Source organism: Dermochelys coriacea, chromosome 7 (assembly GCF_009764565.3).
Source record: "Dermochelys coriacea isolate rDerCor1 chromosome 7, rDerCor1.pri.v4, whole genome shotgun sequence".
NCBI classification, from domain to species: domain Eukaryota; kingdom Metazoa; phylum Chordata; order Testudines; family Dermochelyidae; genus Dermochelys; species Dermochelys coriacea.
Window position 1 is genome coordinate 28,273,360 of NC_050074.1, and position 27,429 is coordinate 28,300,788.

Genomic DNA, 27,429 nt, shown 5'->3' on the forward strand with positions numbered 1-27,429 from the left:
GTAACAAGAAAAACCTATTTCCCAACCTATCTGGTGGTTAGATGGAGATTATCCTTTTAAAAAAAAAAATCCTGTTAGTGGTCCATAAAAGTAGCTTCCTTCCCACCATGGAAAACAGGTAGAGAGATGCACAGCATGGAGGTAGTTAATGTTTTAATATTACATAATGTGCACACAATAACTATGCTTTGGGGGGAAATAAGCATAATATTAAAAAACAAACAAACAAACCCTCTCTGAATTCTGTATGCAGTTTCTAAGAAAGGTAGCTTTCTACATTAGCTTGATGACTTTTTTCTCATCAAATCTGACTTGCATGTTTTCCTAAATAAATAGTGTGGAGTATTCTTGACTTCTGAAGGGATTAGACCTTGAACAGTTAAGAGCTGAGGGTTTGCCTGTGCGATTTCAAATTTTGAGCAAATGTTCCCCAGGAGAGGGAATGATATCATTTTCTAACTTCTTTGACACATACAAACCAGCTTTACCGCTGGTTGCAGATAAACACCATTCCCCCCACCCCTTGCCCGTAGAGTACTGTCCTGTCCTTCGAGCTATAGTCGCATTGCATAGTCTGCTTACAGAGAGGCCCAGCGATGACAAGGTGGTCAATGGGAATGTGACAGTATCCGCCCTTCCAACATATTCAACCCTTGCAAAAATATAAATTGGGGCGAAGGGGGGATGAAGGTGGGAATAGTCATTGCTGTTATGGTGACAACTCAGTAAAGGGGGGGACGGCGACCGCTGGCCCCTGGGGCTGCAGGAGGGACCGGAGCCTTTGTTGGAGGGCGTGGGCGCCTTGGGACTGTACCGCCCCTCCGTGGCGCGTGTGCTTTGGGAAGGGGAGGCCTAAGCCGCCGCTAGAGCAATGGGCCAGGCCTGACTTTGCCCTGGGAACGCGGGGAGGGGCTGTACGCGGGGCGCTGCGCGGCGCCTGCTCGCCGCCCCTCCCTCCCGGAGCGGGCGCAGAGACTCGCCGGGCGCGCTGCCGCTCGGCCTGTCTGCAGGCGGGGCCCGCGCGGGCCTCCGCGTTCGGTGTCGCTCGGCCGGCGGGGAGGTGACGGGGACCCGCGCAGGCGGCCATGACCCAGGCCGAGAAAGGCGAAGCGGAGAACGGGAAAGACAAAGAGCGGGACAAAGAGCGGGAGCAGCGCGGAGCCAAGCGGCCCATCGTCCCCGCCGCCGTGCCCGAGTCCCTGCAGGAGGTGAGTGCCGGCGGGCAGGTTAGACCGCCCGGCCCAGCGCGGGTCCCCCCAGCCCGCTCGTCTGCCAGCCCCCTCTTCTTTCGGGGTGCAAGTCCCATCTCCCCTCGGGGTTTCCTCCAGCCCCCCCCCCCCCGCCCGCCCCACAGCACTGCACGTCACTCAGCTGTCTGGTCACCTCTGTCTCTCCCCGGCAGGCTGTTCCTTTCTCCTCTCCGCTTCTCGCTGCTATCCCTTTGCTGCCCCCAGCGCGCCCCCCGCTTTCTGCACGAGCGGCTCTCTTCTTCCTCCTCGCATTGCCCCTTCCCCGCTGAACAGGTGCTCCACCTTGGGCTGGCTCTTTGTGCCTCCTTCCCCTTGGCAGCTGCACTCGCACGCTCCGCAGGGAAGACCCCTGAGACGGAAGGGAAAGGGCTGCCCTAGGAATCCAAAGAGATTCCTTGTTGCCCTCTCTGGTGAACTGTGCTAGTGGATTGTTTTCCCCTTCACAAAGACTTTCCCCGCATGTGGGATCGTGGCGGGCATCTCTCTTTCTACGGTACATGGGGTACTTCAAAATATGTGCTGGAGACATCCTCAGAACTGTGCAATTGGCATTGTTGATCTTATCCGTGTTAAATCTGGAGCAAACATAAGTTATAAGCATCAGTTGTGGAGGGGTTTTGAGATATTAAAAGTTTAGCAAAAAGAAAAGGAGTACTTGTGGCACCTTAGAGACTAACAAATTTATAAAAAATAGATTTCTACTCCATTCGGCTAAATTCAGTGCCTTGCATAATGACAGGTTTCTAAGGTGCCACAAGTACTCCTTTTCTTTTTGCGAATACAGACTAACATGGCTGCTACTCTAAAAATTTAGCATCTGCCTGCATTACACACTCTTTGGCATCCGGAGACAAAATTTTCCTAGTGTGAAGCATTTTGTCAGTATCCCAGCTGGCTGTCTTTTTCCACCCCAGACTTGCATTTCAATGGTTTTGTATGTATATATAGCACTTTGAAATCCTTTGGGGTAAAAAGCACTACTTTATAAAGTACATTTAGTAGCACTTCGTTTGTAGAGGGTGGCATTTCAGGGAGAAATGACTGTAAACTCAGGAAGATATTAGGCAATTATAGGCAGAAGTGGACTACACTTACAGACGCGCATGTAATATACTACTGTGTATTTCAACGTTTCCAGCAAATACAAAGTAACTTCATTGTTGTGATACATCCTGGATCAACAACTCTGAGAATTGGGAGAGCCACTGACACACTTCCTGTTAGTACTCCCCATATCATTGCAAGAAGACAGAAACATCAAGGACAGCCTGTGTACAAAGATAGTTGGCTCCTCAGAGATGGACTCAATGTAAGTGCCATGTTAAATTTTAGAAATTGTAACAATTTAAGGCCAGCTAAAATTGACTATTTCAGGTTTTTTCATTTTACTTTTGGTTGTGAATTGTGGGTTTCGTATTTTCCCTGTCGTTAAATTCTAACATACTTTTCCAAAGAAACACCAAAATATGGTTGTTTAAAACTAATATCAAAAGAATGAAAGAAAAGACCATTCCGTTAAAATTGTGACTAAACAACAAAGAAAATATATTAATAGGCATTTAGGTGAACTTGTTATTACTGGTGGTCAAGTACTGTTGACTTGACCACTTATATACTGTTGGTATAAGCAGGTGCCATTCCACTAAAGTTAACAGAATTGCACAGTTTATACTGTTTGAGTACCTCTACTTGTTCTGAGCACATTAAATGATCATATGCACACGTTACAAGCTCTTTAACAGATCTTCTTATTTGCTCCCATCACACTTTAATTCATATTTTGGGAATGGTGATTGGAGTGGAATAAAGTTAAAATCTGATGATTTCATTTGCAGCATATTCATTCAAAATGAAGTTTGTAATTTATTTAATACATTACGCTGTATAATCTTTTCTAAGAATATGATTGAACAAGCAAATGTAGTTTAAATAATTTAAATGTACACAGTAATATTTATAATTTGAGTCTTTAATGTAAATTAATTCACCAAATTAGCATCTTAAATATTTTTAAAATTTATTTTCTGAACAGAGTAGTATTTGAACATGTTACACCTATCATTTTATATTTGTGGAATTTAATAGACAATGTCATCGAGCTCACTGGAATCGGACCCAGTCCAATATCCATTAAAGTTAATGGAAAGACTCTAATTGACTCAAGTTGTGTGTTTAGGCTAGTGAAACAAATGTGTGTTTTCCAAAAGTCAGTGTAAATTCACCATACTTGCATTCTCATCATCTCTTGTCATTTAATCACTGTAGGGATCTCACATATTTTACTGACTGTCAGCTTTAGTATTCATTATACAGAGTTGTATACTTTACCTGTATTTTGAAAGAGAGTTTTTTATGCTGTATGTGTTTGTTTTTTGTTTAGAAACCTGAAAGTACTGAGCAAAGACAAAATGGCCTTAAAATGGTGGACCAAGCAATATGGTCCAAAAAGATGTCAAATGGTGCAAGGCGTATACCAGTGTCACCTGATCAGGTAACTCATTCAGAATAGTTTGTTAAATTGTTCTGTTATACAGTAGTTCAATTTGATATCTTCTAAAGGGTAAAAGGAGAACAGTTCATGCAACAGTAAGCAACAGATGTTCCTTGGCCATACAGAGGAGGAAAGTGCATTCTCAAAATGGGCCTTCAGTATATTTTTCCACTTATGCATAAAAGATGATTGGCAAAATATTTTCTAATAATGCATGACTTAATTTACATTACAGTCTCGATCATACAATAGACAGATGCGGCCGGCTGTTCTAGATCACAGCTCTGGGAACAAATGGACAAATACATCCCATCATCCTGAGTATCTAGTAGGAGAAGAGGTAGGAGTTCACTATCCCCTTGAAACAAGGTGCTGGTATTGTCCTTAAATTCACAATTTGATATAATATGTATCAAACAGCAAGTTATCCTAAATATTCAAGCAGTAGATAATGATGAAATCTCTAGCTGGGGGGTGGGGGGGTGGAATCCTCCCAAAGAGGCTACATGACCATTTAGTGTCATTTAGCATGACATGAAAATTCCCTAACATGGAAAAAGTGCTTATTTATTAGAGTAAAGTATAGGTTCTTTTAAGAATCCTTTTCCTCCATTGTTTTTCCCTCATACAAATAAAACATCAATGATTAACACAAGAAGCTTTTTAGTTAGCTGTTAATAAAAGCAATAAGTCAGATCTTCAGCTAGTGTGTAAATTAGCATTTATTCATTGACTAGATTAAACTGTCCCATTGTGTATAGTGTGCAGAAAAGTCAAGAAATCGGTGACTGGATCAGCACAAGGCACCATATGCCGCATAGTTTGTTCATTGATTACTTCAGTGCTTCAGAGTGTTTGGGGTTTTTTTAAGCACTTTTTTTCTCTCTTGTCTGGTTTAATACTTGAAATTTGTTACCAACCACTCCATGGGGTTATTTCTATTGTTATGTGTATTCAGATTTCTAGTTTCAGATCTTTAACTACTTACCCATTTTTTTTTTCCTATTCTGCATTGGATTGTCCAATCATGCTCCCATCGCTGTAGTTGGAAAGGCCTTTCCATTTGAGAAGAAGTTACTTTTAAAAGCATTGCAGTAGTGTACAGGGGCCCCAATCCTGGATCAGGGCCACATTGTGCACTGTGTGTGTGCAATCTGTTGTATCTGCTAATGAACAGAACAATTGTTATCATTCATTATTAATCTTTCTTTCTCTTTTCTCTTCAGGCGCTATATGTTAATCCTTTAGATTGTTATAATATTCATTGGCCTATCCGAAGAGGACAGTTAAACCTTCACCCAGGGCCTGGCGGCTCCCTGACTGCAGTACTAGCAGATCTTGAAGTTATCTGGTCGCACGTAATACAAAAATATTTGGAAATACCACTGAAAGACTTAAAGGTGAGCTCATGGTGACTTTCAGTTCAGCTGAGTAAGTTTGTACTACACCCACATCTGAAGCCTTTTATTTTAGCTCCATCTCTTGCATTGTCTGGAGGGTTCCAGGGGGTGTCAACTAAAGAGCCACCTATCTTACTCTTGTCACAGACAGTGTTGCCTCTCAACCTTTCGGTAAATTATGTCCCCCAGCATGCATTGCTCCCATGGATTTTACTTGGAGTTGTGTGCACTTATCTGAGGGCAGCATTTGGTACTGAAACTTTAAAAGTAAGTTGGATCATCTTTGAACATTCAAATTCATAAAATATTTCACTTCATTGTTCTGTCTTCATAGGTTGATTAGAGTTTTCTTAAGGGACTGAGGTCTAGAATCAGAGTCAAAGGCCAGAAGGAAACACCAGATCATCTACTCTGACCTGCATATCATAGGCCACCAACAGCACGCCCAGCTAAACCTGCTTAATTTTTCTTATTGAGCAGGTGGCTTTTCTTGTGTCTGCCATGTCTATTGCATGAAATGTTTTTAAACATTTCTTAAGCTCCTGTAAATACAGACATTTGATACCACATTGAACTGAATTTTTAAATGATGAAAATAAATGTTTTTTTACATAACCACTCTCTCTCCAGTCATTCTGCTTCTTCTCAGTGCCGTTACATCTGTATTTTTTCAGTAGCATACCATGGGGCATCTAGCATTCTAGCATATATAAAGGAATTGTTTTGAACTCTACATTGATTTGAAAGCTGCCCGTAATTTGCTTTTGTCTTCAGTATTACAGATGCATTTTACTAATACCAGACATCTATAATAAACAACACGTGAAAGAAGTGGTACATATGATCCTAATGAAGATGGGCTTTTCAGGTAAAAGTGAATAAGTGAGCATTTAATATTCATTTGTATAGCTTAAAGATTTTTTTTTTAAAGGCATCTGATTTCTGAGCCAGACCCACTTTCTATTCTGAGACTGGCACCCCTTGCCAGTCACTATTGCAACTCTTGTCTCTTTTTGGCAGGGCTAACTGGTAAGCAGCATTATGGCAAGTTACTCATGCTCTTCATTTACTTGCTAAAAGACCAAACTTATCACTTCAGGTGAGGCTTGCTCCTGACCAGCCTACACAAAGTAAATCATAAAGCAGCTCTTGAAATGGGATACAGACACCCCCCCCGACTTACACAATCGTTCCATTCCGGAAAGCCTTGCATAACTTGAATTTTGCGTAAGTTGGAAACGTATACCTGTACGTTACGCAAAAATTTCCAGAACTCGAAAATCTTATTTCTCGCTTATGGAACTTTTTCCGTAAGTGCAAATTTGCATAAGTCGGGTCTTGCATAACCCGGGCATCATCTGTATCTTGCATGGTAACAGACTGATGTCTGAAGCCTCATTGCCTTCTTATTACTGTTGCATTTTAGTGATGGGTTAAGTGTCTGTGTAAAGAATGTTGAGATCCTTCAAGGTTTGAAAAAAAGGGTCTATATAAATGCAAGGTGTTATTCTCCTTTTCACTGATGGATCGTACAAAAGTAGTATCTGGATGATCTAAATATTTGCACTCGAAGCAGGAGAAGATTTTTTTTTTAAATATTTATAAAGTACATTGATTTTTGAACTGTTGAATTGTTTGCTGTTCAATGTTTTTTTCCCCTAGTTTGAAAGTCCCTTCTTTTTATAGGAAATAAGGAAATGTAATTCCCTTCCAGTTCATAAAGCTAACACTTTCCATGTAATGTAACTATTTTTTTTTTTTGAAAGTCCAAGACTCACTTTGTGTCGTATTGTGTTTTGTTTAGAGAGTCACCATAGCACTGGCAGTGTAACTTGCTGTATGAACAGAGTGCTAAAGTTTAAACTTATCAAACAGTCCTTGCAAGAGCCAGAAAGTCCACTTCTGTGTTAGCTCTTAAATAGATTTGAAAGCTCAAAAGAGAGGCTTAGAAAGTGGAAACAAATAAGTTTTACAATAGTTTACATACTAAATGATAAAATGAGGTTAATTGCAAGCCATTAGAGCATATCTACCCTTGAGAGGCTTTTATGTTTAATATCCTTTATTGTTTGTTATTCCTGAGCATTCTCACAGCAACAAAGAGTTTCCTCCTCATTGCTAGACACCAGTAGTATGAACTTGCTTAGCCTTTTCTGTATCCGATAAAGAAAATTCATAAGATAAAAGGAAGGGATTTAAATAGATGGAAGGAAAACAACCTGCAAAAGACAGAGCGTCTTAATACATGTATATGAATGAAATTGATTTGCTACTGCTTTTTAAGATGAAATAGCCAATTAGGTCCCTTCCTCATTTTACAGGTGTTTTATAACTCATACCTGTAGCTTTTGGTTGGAAGGTCTTACTGGTAGGGGTGCATACCATAATGAGGAGAATACTACATGTTTAATGGTATGTGGAAAGAAAAAATGTTCGTTCTTTGACAATAAAGGCTTATGTCTACATTGCTATGCATACAGGAAAAAGTAACAACATACAAGAGGCTGAGAAAGACATGTATTCAATTCTTCTAAACTTTCCTCCTGTTCCTCTAAGCCTGTTTGATGACAAAGTTTTTTTTAAAAAAAATAAAGCCTCCCTTTTTGGTTTTTGTTTGGCTAAGTCTGATGGATTACACAGTGTACATGAGGGTGCATGAGTATGAAATACTGGAAATTTATAGAAGTTAAAATATTATCAGCTCCACTTGAGGGCGCCATTTCCTAAACATTAATTCAGTGTTAAGCTGAACTAATTACTGAATGTAACTACTAAACTCCATGTCTATTTAAAAGACCTACATTTAAAATTAGTCCTTGTATATTGTTCTACAAACTATGTGCCTAAAATGAGCAATTCTCTTCCTTCAGAGTTCAGAAGAAGGGGATTTGAATGGAGTCTTTGTTTAGTACTCTTCAAGTGAAAGTGTATGGCTGGGATGTAAACATGAAGAATGCATTTGTGACGGTTGAAAGTGGGTTGAAGGGGATGCACAGAAGCATGGTATCAAACCTTGTCTATCCATTTAAAGAACTTACTCAAAACTTAAAAAGGAAGTGATCGGATTAAAACCAAAAATGCAAGAAAAATGTCTTCCCTGTGTGACAAAGAGGCCCATTAGTGGCTCACTACTTTGTGTCAGGTTTCAGAGTAGCAGCTGTGTTAGTCTGTATTCGCAAAAAGAAAAGGAGTACTTGTGCACCGTAGAGACTAACAAATTTATTTGAGCATAAGCTTTCGTGAGCTACAGTTCACTTCATCGGATGCATTCAGTGGAAAATACAGGGGGGAGATTTATTCAGTCTCTACGTAAACGAATAAATGGACACAAATCAGACGTCAAGAATTATAACATTCAAAAACCAGTCGGAGAACACTTCAATCTCTCTGGTCACTTGATTACAGACCTAAGAGTGGCTATTCTTCAACAAAAAAAACTTCAGAAACGGACTCCAACAAGAGACTGCTGAATTGGAATTAATGTGCAAACTGGATACAATTAATTTAGGCTTGAATAGAGACTGGGAGTGGATGGGTCATTACACAAAGTAAAATTATTTCCCCATGTTATTCCCCCCCTCTGTCCCCACCCCCCGCTGTTCCTCAGACATTCTTGTCAACTGCTGGAAATGGCCCACCTTGATTATCACCACTCAAGGTTTTCTTCCTCCCTTCCCTCCCTCCCCCCGCCGGTAATAGCTCATCTTAAGTGATCACTCTCTTTACAGTTTTCAGAGTAGCAGCCGTGTTAGTCTATATTCGCAAAAAAGAAAAGGAGTACTTGTGGCACCTTAGAGACTAACAAATTTAGTTAGTCTCCTTACAGTGTGTATGATAAAACCCATTGTTTCATGTTCTCTGTGTGTGTATATAAATCTCCCCACTGTATTTTCCACTGAATGCATCCGATGAAGTGAGCTGTAGCTCACGAAAGCTTACGCTCAAATAAATTTGTTAGTCTCTAAGGTGCCACAAGTACTCCTTTTCTTTTTACTTTGTGTCAGCAACTCTTGTCAAGCCTGACATACTCCGTATATACCAACTCACTGTTGTCATATTTTGTGTCTAAAAGGTGTCATAGAATATCAGGGTTGGAATGAACCTCAGGAGGTCATCTAGTCCAACCCGCTGCTCAAAGCAGGACCAAGCCCCAATTTTTGCCCCAGATTCCTAAATGGCCCCCTCAAGGATTGAACTCACAACCCTGGGTTTAGCTGGCCAGCGTTCAAACTGCTGAGCTATCCCTCCCCCCTCATGTGAGGGGTATGCAAACTGGTCACATGCTGGTTGTCAGAGTTATAAATACACTGTAGAATTATGTTCTTAAAATGTGTTTGGCAAGCAATGCATAAATCTTGTTAGTCTTAAACAAAGGAATGTGTATTTGTTAGTCTGACCAGCCTGATCCTCGGGAAGGGACAAGGAAGGTACATTTACATACAAGATAAACATAGCCGTCAAATTAGCAAGTGAGTTAGATAGCCTTTTAACTCTCACAATGAGAGGAGAAGACTGCAGAAGTTAACAGTTCCCTGGTGGACACAGCAAGCTGAGTCCCCAGCATGGCTTCTTGCCTCCTGAAGCAAGGTCATTGAATTTTTGAAAATATAAGCAAGGACAGAAAGCCACTTTAGCATCTATCACTTGAGGGAGTGAAGGGGCTAGAGTTAGTGAAATCATAGAACTTTGGTCTTTCAGATAAGAGGGCTGAAGTCTCTGGAATCTGACAGGTTTCAGAGTAGCAGCCGTGTTAGTCTGTATTCGCAAAAAGAAAAGGAGTACTTGTGACACCTTAGAGACTTAACAAATTTATTTGAGCATAAGCTTTCGTGAGCTACAGCTGATGATGCATCCAATGAAGTGAGCTGTAGCTCACGAAAGCTTATGCTCAAATAAATTTGTTAGTCTCTAAGGTGCCACAAGTACTCCTTTTCTTTCTGGAATCTGAGTGTAGGTGAGAAAACTGCTTAGGCAAAGATTGTAACTTACTGAAATTAAGTTTGTTTTAGAAGCATATTTCTACTTTTGTTCATTTGTAACCATTTCTATCCTTATTCCTTCTATTTGATGTAACTTAAACCTATGAATTTGTTAGCAAATGTTTTATAAACCAGTGCAGTGCTTTGATTGAAATAAGTTTCTCAAACCCCAGTTAAAGTAATGAGCTGCTGTTTACTTTCTTTTTAAAGGAGCAGAAAACTTAACTTCTGTGACAGTTCCAGGAGAGGTGGACACCACAGGGCAGACAGTTTTGAGGAAATTTGGGGCTGGGGGAATGTTGGGCTCACCCTGCAAAAAGTAATTGGGCAGTGGAAGCCAAGGTGTGACCTGCATGCTTGTAGGCTGGCTGTTGGTGTCAGGGATGTGAACCACAGCAGCATAGCATTTAAGGCATTCAGAGTTGCAGGCCAGTTGGCGACATGACCCCCTGTTGGTCCGGGTTGAACCTCAAAGTGTCACAGCCTGCGACTGGTAATTGAAGCCCTTTAATACCCACTACAAAATTAAGGTTAATGTTAGGTCCAGATTTTTTCTTAAACCCATAAAAGCAAGGAAAGTTTCAATGTAGACTTCCACTTCACCCTTAATTTATCTTTCCTAAAGGCTTAAAAGATCTCTTCACCAATGGGAAGGTGAAAACTTTTCCTGGCAAATGTGGCTATTTTTGCACAATTTAAACTTTCAATACAGGATCTCAGTGTTATATATTTTAAAAATCTACTACACAAAAACTAAGCATTTACTTTAAATGTCTGGAGCTTGGTTTAAAACCAGACTTAATCTTCCTCTCATATTTTTAGGTATAGTGGTCCATCAGGAGTCTGTCTGTGCTACTTTTGGAAGTGGCTTAGGTAGTGCGTGTATAGTAGATGTAGGGGATCAGAAGACAAGTGTTTGCTGTGTAGAGGATGGCGTTTCACACCGTAACACCCGGTAACTTTTTCTTTATGAGCAAAATTACTACAAAACCACTAATGAGGGTGGGATGGGGATGTTTTATCTTACAGTACTTGTTTTTAAAGTAAGAAGGATTTATGAGTAGATATACATAAGGGCAACACTGTATTAATGTAGATAATTGTTTTTTGGTTTAATACTTATGACTTTCACAACAGGAGCATCCCATTCTACTATATGATTCATATCGGAGAGTTTTTTTGCTCCTGTAAAGAGAGCAGGAGCTGGCCCTACGTGCCATGTAAACTATGTGGAAGTCATGAGCACAATATCGTACATGTTCACTTTTAGGCTGATACATGATGTTAGCTCTGGGCTAGATGAATAAATTAATGTTCACCTGTTACTTTCTCTTTGTTTTAGGTTGTGCCTTGCATATGGTGGGTCTGATGTATCAAGGTGTTTTTACTGGCTTATGCAGCGAGCTGGGTTTCCTTACAGGGATTGTCAGTTAGCTAATAAAATGGACTGCCTTCTCCTTCAGCACTTAAAAGAGACATTTTGTCATTTAGACCAGGTGGGGAAAAAGTCTTAAGCTTAAGTTGTTGATTCTACATGACAGTTTTTGGAACAATGATTATTTTGTCTTCCTGAGTTGGATGAGGATTTGCTTGTGCATTATTAGTAATTAATTAGTTAATTCCACATTAGTATAAAGCATTGGTCCCCAACCTTTCTGTGGGAATAGCACATTCCTGTTCCCAACAGACTGTGGCGGGCGCCAAACACCCCGCCGCCAAGAAGCGGCAGCGGAAAGAAGCCTCGCCACTGAAATGCCGCTGAGAAATGGCAGCATTCTCGGTGGCATTTCGGCAGGCAGTTCTCAGGTGGCCGCGCTTAACAGCGGCATTTCGGTGGCATGGTATCCTGCAGGCGCACACAACTTCCCTGGCGGGCGCCATTGCACTGGCAAGTGCCATTGTGCCCGCGGGCACCTCGTTGGGGACCTCTGGTATAAAGTATACTTAAAAGGCTTCTAATGTTAGTATCCAGTTGTAGCATCAAATGACCTTGCTATATTTGTGCATAAAACATTTCATTGTCTTATAATCATGATACCAGGCAGTTAGTACATGAACTCTTGCATTTAGATACAAAATATTTGTGCACATACATCTCTAAAGGTGTTTGCCATTTCAACATTTAAGAAATCAACAAAAGTTTAAAACACTTCCAACTCCACATGTTTTTCCTGGAGTTCAAAAACACAAGCAGAGATTTTCCTTTGAAAAGAAGGTGTTGGTATAGCCACTTTACAATTTAGATTTATGGCTCTGATAACACACATTACATTCTTTTTTCACACTTTGGCCTGTACTTAAAACATGCATGCCTGACATGGTTTGTCATTTTGATATTTGCTTGTCCTTGAGAGATGGAAGCAGAAATCTTTTGGAATTTCTTTGATTAGCTTTAATATTTTGTAACATAACTAACTAAACATATTCGTTATTATGTTTCCAAACATCCTGGCTATGACATACTTGAAGCTATGTCTTAATTTTTAGTAAAGGTGAAAACAAGTTTGTAATGTCCTAATTAAAAATAAGTTAAACTGTTATTAATATAATTTTTGCATCAGTATTGAGGTCTCCCCCCCCCCTCCAGCAAGCTTCTTGCTAAGCTCCTTCCATGTGGTTCAGTTAATCCTCTGGGTTGTTGAGTCACATAGTTCCCATTTTAGGCCCCAGTCCTACAACAGGATCTGCTACCATGGATTCCATTACCCAAGACAGCCATGTTGACTTCAGTGGGAATCTGCATGCAGAAAAGGGTGCATTAGCAGATCCTGTTGCAGGACAAAGGCTTTGGAAAACAGGAAATACAAACAAAATTCAGATTCATAAGTGAGTTTCATTAGTTGTTTGTCTTGATGAATACAAGTAAAAAGCTTTGAGATAGGGATCTTAGACTCTACAGAATTGATTACCTTTTTGCTATATTCCATTAAAAATAGGATATTTCTGGATTGCAAGACCATGAGTTTCAGATTCGTCATCCAGACTCTCCAGCCTTATTATACCAGTTCCGTTTAGGGGATGAAAAACTACAGGTAAATTCAAAATGTGTGTGCACAACAATAAAACCTTGTGATGAAGTCAGGCCGGATGGCTGCAAGAGGGTACTTAAAGGTCGATTATATTAGCCCTAGAATGTTAAAGGCCCTTTTTCCTATAAACTGAGAAGGGGTTTGACCTCAGGTCAAATTAGGGACACCTGAATCCACTTAAACATGGTCTGAAGCTTTAAAAACCCCTCCTCTCGGGAGAGCAAAGGAGGACACACACAGCCAGCGGCAGCAGGGGAATAGGCTGTTCCAGGGTTAGAGGCTGTGCCCCTTCCCATAGGGGAAATAGCCAAACTTGAATGCCTGCTTGGGGAAGGACTGACACCCCAGGGCAACCAACCAGATGATACCTTGCCCCAGCGAGAGGGGCAGCGAAAGGTACCCCTCTGGGGTCTTTGTTCAGGAGACCTGTTTCCTTTCGTTTGGTGGAGGATCACCCCTTAGGCCGACTCTCAGTCCTATCCTGAAAATATGATCAAGGGAGCATAGAAGGGGGAAGACAACCCTTGGCTGAGTGGGGCTTATTACCCCAGGCCCACCATCACAAGAGGGGGAAACACTAAGTCTGGCAAGACAAAAGAGGTGCCTTGCCACAACTTTAAGAATGGCCATACTGGGTCAGACCAATGGTCTATCTAACCTAGCATCCTGTCTTCTGACAGTGGCCAATGCCAGGTGCCCCAGAGGGAATGAACAGAACAGGTAATCACCAAGAGTTCTGTCCCCTGACGCCCATATTCAACTTCTGGCAATAATGTACGGAGGATGCATATCTGTCACTACCCTCCCACAGCATATGCCCCATTGCCCAGTACTCCATGGAATGCCTTACTAAACTGCCTCTTGCTATGTCACATTTTAGTGGATGTACCCTACAGAGGTTGTATGCTTTAAAAGTGCTTATGGGCACTTTGTTAAAAGCTGTTAAAATCAATTTGCTGTAGATAGGAGCATCTCTAATACATCACTGGTGACCATCTCATTACCTCTCTGTCTTATGGCTAACACCAATTAAGTATCTGACATGCCTCCTATCTGTGGTCCTACATCCTATACTTGATGATGAATGCTGAACGTTTTTTTTCATCTCTCACTACTATGACTTTTTGTAATACACCTGCAATGCTGATGAACACTAGTTGACAGTCTGATACCATTTAACATATATATAATATGCGGGTGTACCTGGTTGGTTTTTTTTAATGGTTTACAACTTCGTTTTTTAAAGAAAACTCAGTTACTTCTCCCTGTTAAGAGGCTATTTGAAACAAAGTAGTAATCTGTTGATTCTGAGGCATGAGACGCTTTTTACATTGTAAATTCAGTAAAAAATTATTAGGCTTTATTTTAAAAAGAATATTTGTTAATGGACAAACATTGAACTTCAAAAATATTTGTTTAAACAGAAGATTGTATTAAACTTTTTCATCTTTTACTACCCAGGCTCCGATGGCTCTGTTTTATCCAGCAACTTTTGGAATTGTTGGGCAGAAAATGACATCTTTGCAACACAGGTCACAAGGTGACCCAGAGGATCCTCATGATGAACATTATCTATTAGCTACCCAAAGTAAACAAGAGCAGGTGTGTTAATGTTTAGTTTTCACAGAAAACTACCATTTACCTAGGAAAAAGAAAAGGAGTACTTGTGGCACCTTAGAGACTAACAAATTTATTTCAGCATAAGCTTTCGTGAGCTACAGCTCACTTCATGGAATGCATTCAGTGGAAAATAGAGTGGGGAGATTTATATACATAGAAAACATGAAACAATGGGTGTTACCATACACACTGTAACAAGAGTGATCAGGTAAGGTGAGCTATTACCAGCAGGAGAGCTGGGGGGGGGAAAACCTTTTGTAGTGATAATCAAGGTGGGCCATTTCCAGCTGTTGACAAGAACATCTGAGGAACAGTTTGGGAGGGGATTGGAGGGGGGAATAAACATAATTACTTTACCTATGTGTGTTTCACCCACCATTGAAAAGCAGCCATCTCTTAAGTTGAGAAATGGCAGCTGTTCTGTGTCCAAAGCATTAAAGAACAGGTTTTAGGGAACTGAAGAATAACTTGTCCACTAGAAACAACAGAGGCAGCTTACATAAGCCAAAATGTAATTGCCCATCTTAGAATTTGCCCAGAACACTGAAGCTAACACAGTTTTGTGGAAATTGCCATGGAGTTTTCACCAACTATACCTAGTCAGGATCTCTGCCTCATCTCATCTGAAAGGCAGCATCTTTAGCATGCTTTGTAATAATTGTAGAAGGTTAATTTTGTAATTATGTGCTAAATGTCACTCTTGGCCTGAGTAGTGGAGACATTCAGCACATGTTTTTGTAGTAAATGAAATCTCTCATAATTAGCATTTCTTTTTCACAAAGACTTATTAAAAAAACCTGTTTACATTGAATTATAAATAATTTTAAATAATTATACCGCACTTCGAGCACTTCATAAATATTAAGTAATGGGAATAATTTAAAATGTACACAAATCCTTTAACTACTATAAAACTACGGGCTAAAAAAAATTAACTGATTTGTAACAGGCAAATGTATAGGATTTTGTATCAATTTAAGGCAAATCTACAGAGTTTTTGTACTGTTAAAACTATATGGGTTTAGAATATGTGAGAATAATGGCTTGTCTACACTTTGAAACGCTACAGCGGCATAGCAGCAGCACTGCAGTATAGACGCTATCTACGCTAACGGGAGGGGTTCTCCTGTCAGTGTAGGTAATCCACCTTCCTGAGAGGCGGTAGCGAGGTCGAGAGGAGAATTCATCCATCGACCAGGCACTGTCTACATGGGGCCTTAGGTCTGTTTAACTATGTCACATAGTGACCTAGTTTTCTAGTGTAGACCAGGTCTAAATTAAACTGATATAAGCACCTCTTATACAAGTATAACTGTATCCACGCTAAGGGGTTATACTCTTTTAACTATGTGTAGACAAGCCAGTAGATAAAACTTCTGTATTTGTGGAAACTACGTTATGACTTTATGCTATGATACCCATTTGAAATGTTTGATGGACTTCGAAAAAGATTTTTTTTAAAAGTTGTGGTTTAGAATAATATTTGTATGGGGTGGAAATGCAACATTCAACTGTTCTTTTCAGCAAGCTAAAGAGAAGCAAAAGAAAAATTAGTGCTATATTATTTGTCATTAGAATGCTGTTCCATGCCAAAGCAACCTGCAAGGATTTGAAATGAATTTTTTTAATTAATAAAATTAACTTACCAATTTATTATTTTGTTTTTAAGTCTGCGAAAGCTACAGCTGATAGGAAGTCCATGTCCAAGCCTGGTGGATTTGAGGGAGACTTGCGTGGCCAGTCCTCAGACAATTCAGAGAGGATGTATCCACAAGAAGTGGAACTGGGATCCTCTCAGAGTGATTGTATAATAGCTGGAAATGAATCTGAGGAACCCCTAGCAGCACACATGTCCAGGAAAACCGCTATATCCCAGTTTGAAGGCAAAGCACTAGGCCTTGACAAAGCCATTCTTCATAGTATTGACTGCTGTGGTAAGAACTATATTTGCATAATACTGTCATTAGAGCCCAATCACTTGGTCCAGATTCATACCAAATTCCAACATCTTTCATTACCTTACAGAAACTAGAATTCTCTCCTTTAGCTTTGTCGTCTAGAAAATAAATTGCTGTACTGTCTCTCATTTCCAGAGCTTTATGAAAGCTCATTTTTGTTAAATATCTTCATGTTGTTAGTAACTGAGAAACGTCTGCTTCTACAATAACTTTCGCTAATCCTAACTACTTTGACTTTTATGCAGTTCTTCATAATCCAAGTTTAGGTAATATTAGCACTTCATTTTTATATTTATATATCTATATCTATCTATCGTATCATTCCAGCATCTGATGATACCAAAAAGAAGATGTATAGTTCTATCCTAGTAGTGGGAGGAGGTCTGATGTTTCATAAAGCTCAGGAATTTCTTCAGCACCGAATTCTCAACAAAATGCCTCCTTCTTTCAGAAGAGTTGTTGAAAATGTAGAAGTCATTACAAGACCTAAGGTATGATGTTAATGAAGCTGAATTAATGAACTATTCATAGACTATTTGGAATCTAAAGGTTTAAAAATCTGTTATTTCCGAGCTATCACAGTTTAGTTACATGCCTTATGGGATACCTGAGATCAGATTGTTTTTCAGATCACTATACTATGAGCTACCACTACAGATATGTATATCTGGAGGTAGAATGGCTAGTTATAGTAGCCTTACAATTGATAGATTAGTGCTAATTGCTTCTTTCAGAATAAGAAACTTTACTAGCTGTTGGTTAAGTTAGTTTTAGGAAAAGGGACTTGGAGTGGCCATGAGGAATATGGTAAAAGATAACTAATCCTGTCTGCTTGTCAGTAACGTGAGTTAACATTAGCAAAGAAGGAAGAGTAAGAAATATAAGAGGATGCATAGTATTGTGTGTAAATAATAATTGGCATTAATCAGCTAAATTTCTAAAACAAACTGTAAGTATTCCCTTTTTCATTAGTTTTACTAGCGAGGGTTGATTTTCCTTATTGACACACTGTAAAATCAGTGACTTCCAAGTTCCTTAATAAATTAAATATGGTGAAAATATTTAGGTTTATCACACAAAAACATTTGGGGAAATTTTTGGCCTGATTTTTTCAAAGGTGCTGAGTGAACTTCCATTACATTAAAGGGGAGCTGCCAGTATTTAGTACCTCTGAAAATCAACATCCGTAATTTTTATGCAATCCTTGTTCTTAATTTTAGGATATGGATCCACGGTTGATTGCATGGAAAGGAGGTGCAGTTTTGGCCTGCCTGGATACAACCCAGGAGCTATGGATATATCAGCGAGAATGGCAACGCTTTGGTGTCCGGATGTTACGTGAGAGAGCTGCATTTGTGTGGTAATCTAATGAGATTATAGTGGAACCTCAATTAACTGAATATTACTTTTCAAAATTGTCCTGTTGTCCAAAGAAAGCTCATTTCCCCTGCTTGCGGTTTGAAATTTTTTTTTTTTTTAAATATGCTAGTTTTTGGCTGAGGTTTTTCAGAACAGCCTGAAATATGTGCCAAAATCTTATTGAGTCAAAAGGGAAGTAAGTGCCTAAAATGCATAGGCACCTTAAAAATCCCAAGTGTTTGGCTTTTTACATACAGATTTCTGTGCATATGGGTGCTCCTGCTTTATCCAAATAAATTATAAATAGTTATGTCACAAGTCAAACTTAGTGTATAAAATACTAAAGTGGCATACAGACAGACATGCATTTGTAAATAAGTAACATTATACTGAATGATTTGGTCTTAACTTTAGAAGCAGTAAGTCTAGATCTGGAAGCTTTTAAAGGAAAATTGCAGTGCCTCTTAGTAGGACTGATTTAAAATGTAATGGATATAACTCCTCTTCTTAAACATTTTAAACGATTAAGACCAGAACGTTGTTCTGGTGAAATTAAGTGAAATTAAGTACTGTTGAGGAACAAAGTAAGTATCTTAAAGCTTTTTCCTTCTGTATGATCTTCATGAATTTTATTTAATGAAATGTTACGTCTCACACTTCTTTTGTTGTTTAGAAAAGAATCCATGTAGAGTTTTTGTCCATATAAATATACAAACTTCTGGTGGTTACAAATACTTTAATTGGATAATTTTAATGAAAAAAATGGAACAAAATAAATACAAGATACACATATCATCATCCCTGTTAAATGATTAGTAATTACTAAAATGAGTAGCAGCTTACAGCTACTCTTCCTAGTGGTGTGTGTTCTTCCAGAATCAGTGCTAACTTCAAAGAGAAAAAGACCATTTCTCTATAACAATTGAACTGTATTTCACCTATTTTCTTACATGTTTTCACTGTCAGGAAATCATCGACACAGTTATTGGCTCCTACCCCCTTAAAATATCCCCAAAACACTGCATCAGAGCCAGCACACCAATGTTCAGTGCTATCACAGTACAGGCAGCAGGAGCTCACCTTTGATAGGTAGCCCTTATTCACACAGAAGGATGAAGATCATGAAACTGAAATCCTTCTCATTACTATCCACTGCATAAATAGGCAAAAAAGCCGTACACGAACTGTAAAAAGTTATCAAATGTTATCTGAAGTGACAATTTTGAAATCTCCAGCTCACCCACAGTGGTACTACCCTGCTACTGTTAATCCGACCCCACAACTATTTGATGGCAACATTCAGCATTATGGGGGAGTATGCCCAGACATTCCTGCACTGCTAGCGCTTAGTCCGTTGTGGCTTATCCCACCCTGTCTGTTATAGCAATCTACTCTAGACTATAAATATAAATGTCATAGGGATACTTCTAGCATTTTAGTGACTACCAAAGAGGCATCTACTTTTTTTTTAAAAACAAAAGAAAATGTGTTCTTTTTAAGAGCTAATTTTCCTGTCACTGAAAGTTCTCTTGGAAAATGCATTAATGTTAAAACATGGTGTAATCTTAAGATAAAAGCAGTGAGCTATATCAGTGTGCCATTCCTGTACATTTGTTGCAGGTAGCTGAAGACAGTCTGTGTCTGACTTTTTTTCGTCCCAAGATACTGGAAGCATAACCAATGAATACCCAGTCTGGTATCTTTGTCTGTCCAAGTTAAATATTGTTGCTAGTTTTGCTGTAACAAAAAGGGTCTACAAATCTAACTGTATAAAACAATTTATTTAATTTTTTAAAATGCAGTAGATGAACCGTATTACAGAAAATGTACATATTTACAGAGATCGTATTTGATTTGATAGACTTCAAATGGGTTCCGTACAATAAACGTTTCATAATTCCACATGGTTATCAGTGGGGCTTGACTTGTACATGTGGCAGATGATTTCATGAACCAAACATGGGTATTAATGGCCTATCCAGTTGTTTCCTTCTTGCAGTCAGGGTGGGGAAACAAGTGTTGCTTCTTAAATACACTTAAGTTCCTTAGCAGTTGAGCGTCAGGACCTCCAGGAAGAGAACTGCTATAACCATTACATAAATGTATTAAGTCCTTTATTTACACTACAAAACTTATTCAGACACAAATTTATCGCAGAGGAGTATAATAATCTTTTATAGCATTAACAGTCCAGAGGAGGACATGAAGTTTTAGTCAAATTAAATCCAGTACGTAGATTAAGGGAAAAAACCTATCTTATGAAACACAGAAAATGGTAATTTTTCTCCTCTCGTCAGAAAGTGATTCAAGATATTTTCCCTTCATGTTCTAATTTACCTATTTTTCTCCTTTTTTAGAATGTGTTTTAAACATAAAACCAAATCATTCCCCAAAGTCTATAGGACCATTAATTTTTAAAAAGTTTTTGTTTTCCAAATACAATATAGTAATGATGATTCCATGTCAAACTCACCGTACCTAGCTTTTCATTCTATACTCTTTTCCTTAATTTTAAAAACTAGCTTTACAATTAAATGACTAGCTTTAAATATTTCTTCCTAATTTATATAAAGGAGTTTACAATACACTGGTGAATGGATAGCTACCTCTCCGATGCAGACTTTTATAGCTTCAGTTTCTCTTAACTGATTTTTGCCCTGATCCTGCAATTAAGAGGCTGAAAGTAAAGCATGTTTTATCCAGAATTAATTTCACCCAAGCAAACTCATTTTAAATCCATCAAGTGCCTTACAAAATCATATTCTTCTGCTGCTGAGACTTTGTCTATTGTATTTCTCAGTTTGTATATATTTGATGCTAGGTCTCCAGCCACGCACTAATTTTGTATTTGTGCTATGGGCCTGCCTCTGTGAACTAGAAAGATCTCTACGAAAGATGTCAATGTCCTTCATAAGACAATATTTTGGACAGGTGTTCAGAGGACTTGGGAGAGTGTCTTTTGAATTTATTTCATTGAAAGAAACCACCATGTACTTGTGCAGAGAAGACATATTTTTCATATCGCTGCAGAAGAGGTTAAATGCAAGAGTGAACATACACTCAGAGTTATCTTTGTGGCTGTCTGTGCTTTTGTAGCAAACAGTATCACACTCAGTAATGATATAGCTTGAACTGAGGAAAATTATCTTATCTGCAGTTTCTTTCTGAATAGCAAGCCATTGTACTGGGCCTTGTTCAGCAATTCTCCTTTTCTGCCACATATCGATAATGACATCACTTTGACAGTGCTTGTGCAGAAATTCAGCAAAAGCCAGGACAGTATGCTGAAAACACACTTCTTTTGGATATATAACCAGTACTTTAACAGGTTGCTGTAGCTCTGCATGATGGAAAAGCATTTTCTTTGTATCTGTTAATAAAAAAAATATATATATATATACTGTATTGAATTTAAACATCCTTAGCAGCAAATAAAATCAACATTTGAATGACTTCCTAAACGAGCTATGGAGGAGTTATGTACTTGTAAAAAAAGATTTATGCCAGAAGGTTCTTTTTTAAAAAGATTACATTATGCAAGTCAATCACTAAATCAACCCTCATTTTGACTCCAAACCCTGTCTACTAGGAAACAGCTGACACTGGTTGGCAAATAAGTCAATGTGTTCCCATGAACCAATGCTGAAAATAGATTGACAAAACAGTTTTTACTAGTGCAAGACAGTACAGGTTCCATTGTGTCTCAGTCACCTTTCTGTAACAGTGCTATAAACAGTTTTGTGCCATTTAATGTAAAACTGTGTCCTCACTCTGAAAACTGCAATGTTATTTTCCGAACTCAATGGTACAGAATTATTTTTATGGCTAATTTAGTTTCTCATGTTGAGGATGTGGTTTAAACTTCTCCCTGGCAATTTATTGCCATGACTTTTAAAGCAAAAGTGAGAGGAAGTGTAATAAAACATAGTGTGCTGAAATAAAGTGCATGCTGCCTATACAGTGAGTATCCAAGAGCTAGTCTAGGTATTTGTCAAGTGGTATAATCTCTAGCTAAGACCAAAGATGATCAGTTTAGTAAGGACTATACCCCCAGTTTTGTTTCTCTGTATTTTAGAAGCATAATTCTAATAGGTAAAGTGTGGGATGGAAACTAGGAGATCTAAGCAGGAAATTAGCTAAAGAAACTCTCAGTATAGCTGAAGCAGGAAGATTACATGAAAATGGGTGGGATTGCTGAACTACCAGAGAGCTAAGAGGGAGCATTTGAGGAGAACAAGGCCATTGCAGAGACGTTAAATGGTTTCTTTGCTTCATTCTTCACCACAGAGGAAGTTGGGGCGATACCTACTCTTTTCAGATAATAAAGATGAGATGTTGTCTAAAACTAAGGGGTTAGAAGGTGCTCAGCAAACTGAGATGAGCAGCAAAAAAATTACCAGGACCTGATAAGCAAATAGTTCTGAATGAGGAATCATGGGGCTAACAAAAATAGGCACTAGGTACCTATATCAGAAGACTGGAGGGTAGTAAAATGTGCCTTTTTAAAAAAAAAGCTTCAAGACTTATCCTTAGAATTCCAGACTAGTGACCTTTACTTAAATGTGACTAACTGGTTGAAATATTTAGGGTTGTAAAATACCTAGATTAATGTGATAGTATATAAGACAGTCCTGGCTTCTGTACAGAAAAATCATGGCACATTAGTAGAATTCTTCATGTAAAAAAAACAGTGGATTAAGGAAAGCATCCAGTTGATATAATTTATTTGGACTTCCTAAGAGCCTCTAATAAAGTCCCTCACCAGAGGCAATTAAGAAAAGTAGGTGGAGGTAGGTAAGAAGTAAAGAAACTGGTTAAAAATCAAAACAAAGAGCAGGAATAAATTATCAGTTTTAAACGTAGCAAAGAGTTGGGGAATATCCATATTCCCTAATAGAACTGGTGTTTACTATATTTATTATTCAAGTGGAAAATGATCGGGAGGGTGGTGGGCAAAATTTGCAGATGACATTTATTTAGGTTAGTCAAGACTGGCAAAAGCTGTCATGAGTATCAAAGTGATCTAAAAAAGCTAGGAGAATGGGCAGCACAATAGCTGCTGAAAGGCCATGCTGACAATTACAAGGTCATGCCCACTGAAATGAAAAAATTTTAATAGGCATTGTGGGGTATTGGATTAACTACCACCAAGAGATGGAAGGAAAAAGACTTGGGCATCCTTGGGACAGCTCCACAAAAACCTCAAAAAGAACAGGAGTACCTGTGGCAACTTGTTGAGTACTTGTGGCACCTTAGAGACTAACATGGTGCCACAAGTACTCCTGTTCTTTTTGCAGATACAGACTAACACGGCTGCTACTCAAACAAAAACCTCAGGCTTCTGTTGTGATATATGACAGTCAATGAAACTGAAAGATGACATGTAAAACTGGCAAAATGAAATACTTTTTTAACCCACTGAATTATAACCTGTTTAATTCATTGACACACATTACCACTGAGGCAAGAGAGAGCCCCCTAGTAGCATTAAAAACTTATGTTGATGATGAGAATATCTACAGAAAATCAGAGGTATAAACCCTTGTGTTTCATGGCATAAACCAAGCTAGCCACTAATCTTGCGGGTTTCGGAAGAAAGTTCTCTTATGTGCAAGTTATTTCATAAGTGAAGTCTCTTGCACTTTCCTCTCAAGCATCTGGTATTAGGCGTTGTCATAGATGAGATACCGAACTGGAGAAGTCACTGGTGTGATCCAGTATGGTGGCTTCTCTAAGTTTATCTTAGTTCTATATGGGCTTTGCTTGAGGCACTGCTTCTTATAAATGATGTCATCTGAGACTTTTCTACTTCTGGTTTGCACCTAAAACATAAGTCTTCTCTTCCCACCTTGCCATTCTTTTATCTCCTCTAGAGACATGCATACAAAACAAGTAATGATCTAGTGAGCCCTAGAATTGGGCACAATTTGTATTTTAGGTAATTTTTAAACTACTGTTGTTGTTGTTGGTTTTGTTTTTAATATAAATAGTTATAGGATCGAACATTTACCCTGAAATTGACATATAAGTGAAGGGCGGGCTAAGAGTTTTATAAATTAGAGTATAGTAATGCTTGCTTGTTGTGATATTTAAAAGATATGATATATAAATGCACTGCAACACCTTTAATATGAACTGTCTCACTAAAAGGAAGCTGAGGCAAAGATTAAAGAACCTTAAAGTACAGCTTTTTCAAAAGAGTAAGTAAAGGTCTTACCACAGTTCCTGAAAAATACTACAGCAGCAATCACACACACAATTACAAATAAAGCAGCAAGGATGAAACACACATATCTTCCAGATGAATCAATTGTGATGGTCCCTAAAAGAGAGAGAACCATAAGTCTTCAGGGAGGAGCCTTTTGAATAATTGACTTAAAAGGAAAAAAGGCTTTTGGTTACTTAACAATTGAACTAAGCATTTCCAGGCTTTATACATGAAAGAGAAATGCACTAAAATATGACTTCCCCACAAAGGTTATGCAGAAATGTTAACACTTGCTGAGGAACTTGAGAAACCCTGTTCTCTACACTGAAGCAGGTGCCATCTTCTTCCCATCCTACTCCCTTAAGTTTCCTTCCATGTCCCTGCCAGAGACTGGCAAATACTTCCTCCTCCCAGCAGGCTGACATCCCATGCGTCATTCTGACCTCCCTCTGCTATTTTTTCAGCACTGATAGTGTTAACTGGCTTTAATTATTATAGTTTAAATATGGAATGTATTTAGCACGAAAACAAATATTTTGGAAGGAGTGCTGTAAGAGGAAGAATAATGAAAGACAAAGTAGACCAAGGACTTCAAAGGGACTGCCAGAGGTACAGTATATGATCCTAGAGTGCTCATCATCTACTTAGCCTTAATGTTAATCCTTCCCATGTTGCCAGATGTTGCTTAGGGTACAAACAAGACTTTCGCATCCTGGGCTATCATGCTGTTTGGCAAAATGGCGAATCTGTGTTTCAATAACTTAACTTTTTTTTTTTTAAATCAAGGATAGGTTATTGGCCTATTGCTCAACCCCCCCAACCTTGTGGACCAGTGGATTGCTGTCCATCTGATCTACTACCCTTTGACCTGTCCAGTTTAGGTGGCCCTTCCAGAAGTTAAAACTGCTGCCACCACAGCTCTGAGGGGCATTGGAACACAGAAGCCTTTCTACCACGTCAAGCTGCAGTCCCTAGGGAAGGATCGTTAAAGAAGTCTCTGAAATTCAAATTTTTCTTTACAAAGAGTAACTGCTCTAGACTTGAAAGCGTAAGAGACACACAATGGTAGGTCAGTGGACATAGTAAGAGACAGAACAAGCTATAATTCCTACTTCATCTATTTTGAATACTGATAAATATTCAACTAACCATTACTGTGGTTTTGAACACACATTGTTAGGGTTCCTTTGTGCCTTCGACAATCATATTCACATTTAGCAAAATAAGGAATTATCTAAAGAAAAAAAGAAAAATTCTAATATGCAGACAAATAAATACTTAGTGACAGCTTTATTCCTTCCTGTTTCTTTTATCCTGTTTGGCCCTTTGGTGTCCTATTCTGACTACTGAGTTTCTTAAAGAGACTTTATCATGTGACAATATATAAACTTAAAAAGTACTTTCCTTACTAATAACTTATATGACTAAAACGAAAGAGTAATTTCCTTTTCACTGTTTATTCTGCTGGTTTATCTTGTGCATGACCATACTACTGTAATGCCTAGGTTGCAAACACTAATTGGGAATATTTAAACAATACATTTGTTAAAATTAAATAGTTTTAGAAAGAATTCCATTGAACCACTTCTTTTCATTTTAGTAATTTCAATAAAACCTAGATTTGGGGCTCAAACTGCCTGTGTCCATTTAAATGATGCACATTGATAACAGGAATAAAGAGACCAGTACATGTGTCTTCTCAGACTAAAGGCAAAATATAGTATTAATATATGCTCTTTATGAAGCTGTACTTAGTAAGAGTCAAGACTTTTCTATATTCTCTGGTGGTTCTATAACTGGGAAATGCATCTGAGACTTATTGGAGTTGAGGTCAGAGTAAGGTATATAATTGAAAATAGGCTGCTATACCGTCATATAAAAACCTCAATTTGTACCAATAGTTTATATGCAACCACATTTTGGGCACGCACTGAAATTAATGAGAAAACGCCTATTGATTTCTATGGTACAGCTTCTTATCCTACAGTTTATTATGAACCAGACCGTTGCGTATACAGAACAAGAATACATGATCCCAACCTTAAATGGACCAATTTAGAATACAGTCACTTGTAGATTTTTTAAGAATAAATATAAACTCCAGATAATACATTTCCCTGCTTAACTGCTCTGTGCAGTGAAGCAATTTTAAGGAAATAGAAACTACAGGATTATAGATTCATCTGTTTGTCTTAGTTGTTCCCACATCTAGATCTTCGCACATATATCCCCAAAAGGCAAGAATCTGAAAACAGTTCTATGAGTGTGGATCTGAAAAACACCCCAGTAATACCAAGACCTCAGTGTAAATATATTAAACATGTTTGTCTTAAGCATTGTAGCCCAGGAGATTTATACTGTGCAGTTTATTTAATCACTGTTAGTAGAAACAAAACTTATGTCCAGTAATCCATGTCCATGATGTTCATTTAATGCAGTACAAAGGTGAACTTGAAATCAAGAGTTACATGGTATTGCACACAGGTTTACTAGACATTAGTCAGAAACAATGTAGTATTTGCATACAATTCATTCATTTTAAAGAAGCTACTTTTTCCATTGCAAATTCAATCAAAATTGAACTTTACCTGTACAGAAATATTGTTGCTTTGATCACTCACTGGTATTCTAACAGAAGTTCTGGTTTCATTGATCTAAATGCAGATAGAAACCAACAAGAAAAAAAAGTTGAAGCAAATGTGTTACACAAAGGAATAATTTAAAAATAATACATAATAAGGGAAAATATATTTAAAATATTGATCAGATTTATTGACACTATTAAATATAATATACAAATGTTGTTTTAAGTGATGATTATATCATTTTTAAATCTGATCTCTTTGCTATGTAAGAAAAAATTTCAGAATATCTCAGCATGTAACTTTCATTAAGAATAAGTTTGAGTTTAGGTAAAGCTTATTTAAACTAGTACTTATTACCATTTTACAGTCTATTATTCCACCTTCCCTGTAGAACACTCCCAATTTGAAAATGTTACAAATCGAAGCATTTTTAAAATCTGAAAGATAAATGGGTAAACCATGAGGTAGCACCATGGGGAGCAAAATGTTTGAATTGTAGAACCATAGAAGATTAGGGTTAGAAGAGACCTCAGGAGGTCATCTAGCCCAA

The 27,429-nt window shown here is 38.4% G+C and overlaps 2 protein-coding genes across 7 annotated transcripts in view; one reads left to right on the plus strand and one right to left on the minus strand.

Annotated features, from left to right (window-relative positions):
* Nucleotides 1-604: 604 nt before the first annotated feature.
* On the plus strand, nt 605-26,951 carry ACTR8 (actin related protein 8). Of its 3 annotated transcripts, none has more exons than XM_043517970.1 (14): nt 605-1,208; nt 2,389-2,559; nt 3,631-3,741; nt 3,977-4,081; nt 4,968-5,141; nt 5,916-6,009; nt 10,943-11,075; nt 11,463-11,616; nt 13,057-13,152; nt 14,611-14,751; nt 16,439-16,703; nt 17,055-17,218; nt 17,948-18,087; nt 25,081-26,951. In XM_043517970.1, exons 1-14 carry the CDS (start codon nt 1,086-1,088, stop codon nt 25,193-25,195), a joined length of 1,986 nt encoding a protein of 661 aa, XP_043373905.1. In that variant the 5' UTR covers nt 605-1,085; the 3' UTR covers nt 25,196-26,951. The 3 variants fall into 3 exon arrangements, with proteins under 3 accessions (XP_043373905.1, XP_043373906.1, XP_038264553.1); XM_043517971.1 differs by lacking the exon at nt 25,081-26,951 and adding an exon at nt 20,908-22,543 and having other exon boundaries at nt 608-1,208; XM_038408625.2 differs by lacking the exon at nt 25,081-26,951 and having other exon boundaries at nt 610-1,208; nt 17,948-18,200.
* The window catches only part of IL17RB (interleukin 17 receptor B), a 37,425-nt gene continuing 29,742 nt past the window's right edge, over nt 19,747-27,429 (minus strand). For all 4 annotated transcript variants that reach the window (XM_038408638.2, XM_038408636.2, XM_038408634.2 and 1 more), the window contains 4 exons: nt 26,883-26,948; nt 25,444-25,528; nt 24,304-24,408; nt 19,747-21,456 (listed from right to left, as the gene is read on the minus strand). In XM_038408638.2, coding sequence (XP_038264566.1) covers nt 20,843-21,456; nt 24,304-24,408; nt 25,444-25,528; nt 26,883-26,948 — 870 coding nt within the window. In that variant the 3' untranslated portion in view covers nt 19,747-20,842. The remainder of the gene's footprint in view (nt 21,457-24,303; nt 24,409-25,443; nt 25,529-26,882; nt 26,949-27,429) is intronic.

Coding starts and splice junctions, on each gene's coding strand:
- ACTR8 (XM_043517970.1), top strand. CDS start 1,086: ATGACCCAGGCCGAGAAAGGCGAAGCGGAGAACGGGAAAGACAAAGAG. Junction 2,560..3,630: donor TCCTCAGAGATGGACTCAAT/GTAAGTGCCATG, acceptor TTTTTTGTTTAG/AAACCTGAAAGTACTGAGCA. Junction 6,010..10,942: donor AATGAAGATGGGCTTTTCAG/GTAAAAGTGAAT, acceptor TCATATTTTTAG/GTATAGTGGTCCATCAGGAG.